This window comes from Amblyomma maculatum, chromosome 6 (genome assembly GCF_055883805.1).
Source record: "Amblyomma maculatum isolate TAMU_Amacu chromosome 6, ASM5588380v1, whole genome shotgun sequence".
In the NCBI taxonomy this organism is placed as follows: Eukaryota; Metazoa; Arthropoda; class Arachnida; order Ixodida; family Ixodidae; genus Amblyomma; species Amblyomma maculatum.
Window position 1 is genome coordinate 168051421 of NC_139349.1, and position 6000 is coordinate 168057420.

At 42.9% G+C, this 6000-nt stretch overlaps 1 protein-coding gene and 1 non-coding gene across 2 annotated transcripts; both read left to right on the forward strand.

Annotated features, from left to right (window-relative positions):
• Positions 1-439: 439 nt before the first annotated feature.
• On the forward strand, positions 440-5701 carry LOC146187365 (uncharacterized). The gene is made up of 3 exons (XM_084608196.1): positions 440-502; positions 4208-4427; positions 5601-5701. The coding sequence occupies exons 1-3, from the start codon at positions 440-442 to the stop codon at positions 5699-5701; spliced, it is 384 nt and encodes a 127-aa protein (XP_084464322.1).
• Positions 1829-1900, forward strand: TRNAW-CCA (transfer RNA tryptophan (anticodon CCA)). Its single transcript has one exon. It is a non-coding gene; the product is annotated as a tRNA-Trp (tRNA).
• Positions 5702-6000: the final 299 nt, after the last annotated feature.

Consider the following 6000-nt stretch of genomic DNA (forward strand, 5'->3'; position numbering starts at 1 on the left):
AACTGGAGTGCATGGTTAAGGCATCAGCCTTATTCACTGGAATCAGGTGCAATTAGTATATAACATCCACCGGAGCATAGTCATTTGGCTGCAAAGAAAAGCTTTCTTTGTAGTCTCCTGGCTGCACACAGGGAATTACTTGTATGGAATATAAGCGTCCACTTTGAAATGGGGTGGTGGCAATTTGCACCATGCTCGGCTTTTTCTCCCCTTTCACTTTATCGTTGTAATCAATAGGTCCATTAAGTCATCATTTTCTTTACAGAATTTTTATTTCTGCACTTCTAACTTATGTCACATCTCTGTTTTTCAGCCACCAATCTTTTTGCTGACTTTCAAACTACTCTACCTGGGAGTGATTTCCCGTAATGTTTAACTGATTGAGTTTGTGTCTACTGGTAGTTTAATCCCCCTTCTCTTTTCTTCAGATTTATACAAGATGGTCAAAAATTTAAGAAGGATAACCAGAACGCTCGAAAATCCGGAAGTAGAGGCAGAGAAGGTAAAGTTTTGTTCTTTTGAAATGTACTAACTGTAGTGTGCTCTTAAGGACAAAAAAAAAAACAAAGTATGTGCAAGAGCTGGAAAAAATTCGCTACATCATCCCGTAGCTTGCCAGTTTGCTGTTGAAAGTGTGCACTTTCTGTTGTTTTTGCGGCAGTGGGTAGCTCTTCAAGAATGTCCCCGAAACAGATCTTGCAACCTTATAGTTGATACACAAAGCAATTTATAGCCCAAAGCATGCCTTTCGGTGATGTATTATTAAAGTGATAGCATGAGCTATAAGACATGCCATTTGTTGGCTTTCATGCCTGCTGCATCTTGGACTGAGCAGAAGAGCAGGCTAGGCAGTTTAATACAAATGGCCCTGGGCACGTCAAAGTTAATACATCATGATAAGCTGCAGTAGCAGGGGCCCAGACCACTAAGTGAAGCAACAGTGTATTTGAGTTTAAAGTTTGGTTGGTGTAAGTACCTAACACAGGACCTTCAGATTGCAAGTTGGGCATGTCACCTATAGGGTGCGAAGGCTCTTTGGTTCACGCTGAATAAAGGTAGAAAAATAATAGTGAGGTAAGGTGGTTGTGGCATTATAACCATTGGTTTTTAGATCAGCGACAGTGGTGTTGAAATGACAGAAGTAAATATTCTTTAATGAGCAACAGAGTATCATGCAGAATGGGCCATAAAATATCATATTCACAGTCAAAACATTTTTATAGGTGCCCTCCATAACATTGTCCACCCTCTGTTGCACTATGTGCTGCACTTGCCACAAACAAAAGGTTTTGGTTACCAGAATTTCTCTAAGATTCTTAAAAGATAAAATTCAGTCCATACGGTCGAAGAACCAGTCTGCAGCAAGGACTTTACACGGATGTTACTGAGTGAGTTCTGTACCTGTGGTGGGTACGACTGTGTCATGAGACAGTCGTGACACCTCTAAACAGATTGCATTACTAATTTCTGTGATTATCCAAGTAAACATTAAAAAAAAAACATAAAGTACCATCCCCAACGCTTTCCTTGGCCTCGCCGACTGTTGGCTTCTTTCCTTCATGTATTATAATGAGCACCCTCATTTCCCCTTAATTGATCTGCTTGTAGCTTACGGGGGTCTCGGTTCTGGCAGTCTTGAAGCCATAGATAGCCTAAGAGGGTTCTAGCACAGCATTCGTCCTCGCTTTTGAACACGTTCTACGTGACGCTGGCGGTAACAAAGGACGTTCCACGTCCGCCGCTACGGTTGAGGGTGGCGCTGGTGAACACTCTCAAGGTTAGTATAAAGACAACTTAAATACCCAAGCAAGTAGCAGGGGGGACAGCGGCCGATGTAGCTCAGTTGGAGAGCACCGGACGCCATATTCGGAGGTCGTGGGTTCGGTTCCCACCATCGGCACGTTGTTTTTTTTTACTTTGTGTTTAATTATCTTTCCCCTAGACAGATTACATTACTAATTTCTGTAATTATCCAAGTAAACATTACAAAAAAAGACAAAGTACCATCCCCAACGCTTTCCTTGGCCTCACCGACTGTTGGCTTCTTTCCTTCATGGACTTCAGCAGTCATATGAAGCACTCTAAAAAAGGGACTGCATGCTCTGCTCCATATCTTTGCCGCTTTGTGAGCTTGAAGGAATGTGTATGTGCAGAAAGAATTTTTGCCAGTTATATAAGGAGGAGGAGAAGGAAACAACTTTATTTAACTCATTTCATTAAGCGTTAAGAATGTCCTGGTCCAGGGTCATCAAGGCCAACTGATCTTGCAGCTGGTCAGAGGCTAACCAAGCCCGCCACGTGGGGGGAGGAGGGTGTGGAAAGTGAGGAGATTGGAGGGCGACAGGGCATGAAAAGATGCAATGCTCCAAGTTTGCATAGTGTTCTGGGCAATTTGGGCATGCATGGGAAGGTATGATTCTGTATAGAAAAGTTCGGGCAGGAGTAAGCAGTGTATTTAGTTGTATGCGTCTAAGAATGCGGATTTGCGTGGTAGTGAGAGATTTATCAGGAAGAGGAAGTGTACGGAGAGTTTCTCTAATGTTGTCGTAGTGAACGTTGATTTCTTTTTTGTAGTGAAGAGTAGTGTCCCACGTTGGTGGATAAGGCCAGGATAGCCCAGGCGCCCGGTGTTGAAGTTCGCGGGCGAGGCGATGCACTACCTCATTGCCTGGGATTCCAGCGTGACCAGGAATCCACCTCAGTGTTACAGTGTGGGGACGTAGTTTGGTAATAGCTCTGTGTAGATCATTGTGTAGTTCTTCAGGAATGCGACCCGTGTGAATGGCGCGTATAGCTTGTATTGAATCAGTGTATATGGTATATCCTGAAGGGTTAGGGGGTGCTGGTGCGAGGTCTTGAATACTGGTAACTATTGGTATTGTCTCGAGAGTCGCTGTAGGAGGAGGATCTATGTAAGGACCGAGGGTATGCGTCACTACATCGCTACAGCTCTGAATTGAGTAAGCAGCCGCTCCGACGTTAGTTCGTGATGCATCTGTGTAGATGATCGTGGAGTCTGTAGGGTGAACATGGTTGGAAACGCGAGCGGAACGTCTGCCTGTGTTAGTTTCGGGTACAACGTTTTTTGGAATGCAGCGCATGACAGCGACTGTGCCCAGTTATATAATCTAGTTCCCTAGAATGTGTAAAGGCACCCACTGATAATAATACTACATGAATAGATCACAAGGCAGAGCTACAGTAAATTTTATTCAGGGGATTTGTTTTCCGTAATCTTTTGCGGATAGTAGTTTATATGCTCATAATTGGAGCTGTGCCTGTAAGAGGAAGCGCACTCACCATTTAAAAATTCAGGGAAGCTAAGTAGTGGAGCCATCAGACAGAGATGCAAGTACATGCAGGTTTTTGAATATCCAGTTTTCATGTTATTGTTTTGTTGTTACTCTGAGTTCGGTAAGCTTGCGGAGAACCACTGAGTCAGTACATTGAAAGCAGCAAAGCAACCACCTCTGAACAGGTGTGGAAGTTGACTCTAAACTTTTATGGCACTTAATCATTCTTTGAGGTAATTGCCTTACTTTTTTATAACTGAGTAAATGTACTAAGCGATCGATAGCAGCAAAAAGAACTTTGCTAGCAGGCAGCAAAGGGATATCACTTTTTGATGTGCATGTAAAAGCGTTCCAAGTGGCCCAGCAAAGGACTGATAACACAATGGCACGTGATACTTATTCCTATGGTGTTACTGCTACAGAATATATCCCTAGCTTTCATGTTTTGTTTTTTTTTTTAATTTTGTGCATAAATTAATCAAGCACAACTCTAGCAAAAGGAAGTTAACTGTGGCAGCCTGTCAGACGTTGCTCAGTTTTACAAATTTAATTTGGCATTCTTTTACTGATGTGTCACTGTTAACTGAAAAATTGAACTTATTTTTGACCTGCAGAAGGACGTTTAGGTCGGGTATTGAAGCCTTACTTAACCTCTTCCCTCATTTGGTGTCCTTGCAAAATAATGCACTTGTGATAAGCTAGTTCCTTTTGTTTGGAGCTTGCCAAAAGTTGACATTCCATATACATTTTATTAGTACAGTACTTGAATGCTTTATTCCAAGCAATGCTGTGCAAAACAATAAATTATATTTGATCAGTTGCAAGTATGGAGTGCTCTATCACTTGGAATGGTAAATGTGGTCTCGTGTAAGAGCGGGGTTGTTTGATTTTTGCTTCTCTTTATATTAATCTAGGTTAACATTGGAGGTGGTGTCATGGTGGAAAAGTCAATAATGAGCCGCCTCCATGCACACTGCCCAACAGCAGCAGCAAAATTTGCGCGGCATCTCTTAAAGAGCGTTTTCATCATAGAGGTATTGAGAGGAAGGTCCCCTTACGGAAAAGGGACAAATGCAAAAAATAATGGCACAGTAAAGGAGGCACTCGACCAAGTCAGAGTGAATGCAGTTATTGGTAAGTACTTCATATTTGAGCAGAAATGACAACATATGCCTCTCCTTATTCCTTGGTCATCTTTTGTAAGGATATTCCTGCATGTGTCCAGCTTTAATTATAGGTTGCTGCGTAGCAATGGAAGTTCGTAATATATACTTCAGTGGTTTTAGTGAATAATGTGTTGCCATTGTCTGGGAATATCTACCTTGAATAGCATAGCTGCAGAAATGCAGGTTTATGCACGTCTGTCTTGCTGGCTACATTTTAAGGCGAAAGCCTTTAATGCCTCATCGTTGCCGACAGATCATTGTCGGCAGAGGTGTCACACTTTCAAGAACGAGAGTTAAAAATAAATTAATAAGCCTTGTCTCCACTGAGAATCAAACTTCCATCCCTTGGATGGATCCCCAGCCAGGCGCTTCACCAACTGCGCCACATCCCTGATTGTGAAACACTGTTCATAATTCCCCTTGTCTACGGTGAGGATGACAGCGCGGGATTCCGCGAGTGACAGCTATACTGTGCCTTTCCTGTAAGCGAATTATAGAACACCGGTGAAATTTGATTGACTGAAATGCTGGTTGTGTTCGACAAGGGGGCGCGCCATGTACCGTCACCACAAGTCATGACGTCGCCAGGCGATTCATGCGAATATACGAAGCTGAGCCTGCCGGGCGTCGTCCGTGCAGTGCCTTTCATTTGCCGCTTCGTAGAGCGCCGTACCACACAGTAAACAGAAGCAGACCCAGATGTCTAGGTAGTACAGCAGGCATCAGCAGCGTTTGAAATTGATCTACAGGACAGAAGTACCACACCGTAAAGGAAGGGAGGAAGGTGGGAGTGAAAGAGAGGGAGATAGAGGTGCCGTAGGGGAGGGCTACGATCCGCTGCGCTATGAAAGCTTTTGCCTTATCGCACTTTAATGATCCAAATTGGACTCTAGCATTTGTGTTCTTTGGAAGGTGTGCTGTCGGTTAACACAATCCAATTGTACCCGGTCATAAAACTTGTGGTGTCGCGCAGCTTGCAATAATGCTTTTATGTGCATATGCCAAGCAGTAATGAGCAAATGCTTACGTTTATTTGCCCTTTTTGAAGGATGATCAGCTTCGTATGAGTTGGAAATGAAGCTTGAACTAATTTAAGTATTGTGAGCAGTAATACAAAGCGATTTCTTTTGATGTTTTTCAGGGTACACGTGTGAACACCTTACAACAACGCCGCTTCACCTCAAAAACAGCCTGTCTCCTATGCTGTGCAGGCAAATAAAGTACGTTTATTTCCTTGCATAGCAAAGGAAACCGGCATGTGAACGGTATCCGAGCTGCAGCTACAAAGTTTGAATAAAAACGAGCCATTTTCATTGAATGCTATGTTTGTTTTTGGTTTTTGTAATTAAAAATACCGGCACTAACTCAATTGCATGTAGTGTCGGCAACCAAGATCACATCAAAAATCAAAATGAAAGCCACTAGACGCTAATTTGTCAATACTCATGAAGAACTCACAAGAAATGCACACATTAAGTACCAACCAGAAACACGGTGGCCAATTTGTTTTAGACACACAGTAAGAACTCAGAAGAAAATTC

Coding starts and splice junctions, on each gene's coding strand:
- LOC146187365 (XM_084608196.1), top strand. CDS start 440: ATGGTCAAAAATTTAAGAAGGATAACCAGAACGCTCGAAAATCCGGAA. Junction 503..4,207: donor CGGAAGTAGAGGCAGAGAAG/GTAAAGTTTTGT, acceptor ATATTAATCTAG/GTTAACATTGGAGGTGGTGT. Junction 4,428..5,600: donor CAGAGTGAATGCAGTTATTG/GTAAGTACTTCA, acceptor GATGTTTTTCAG/GGTACACGTGTGAACACCTT.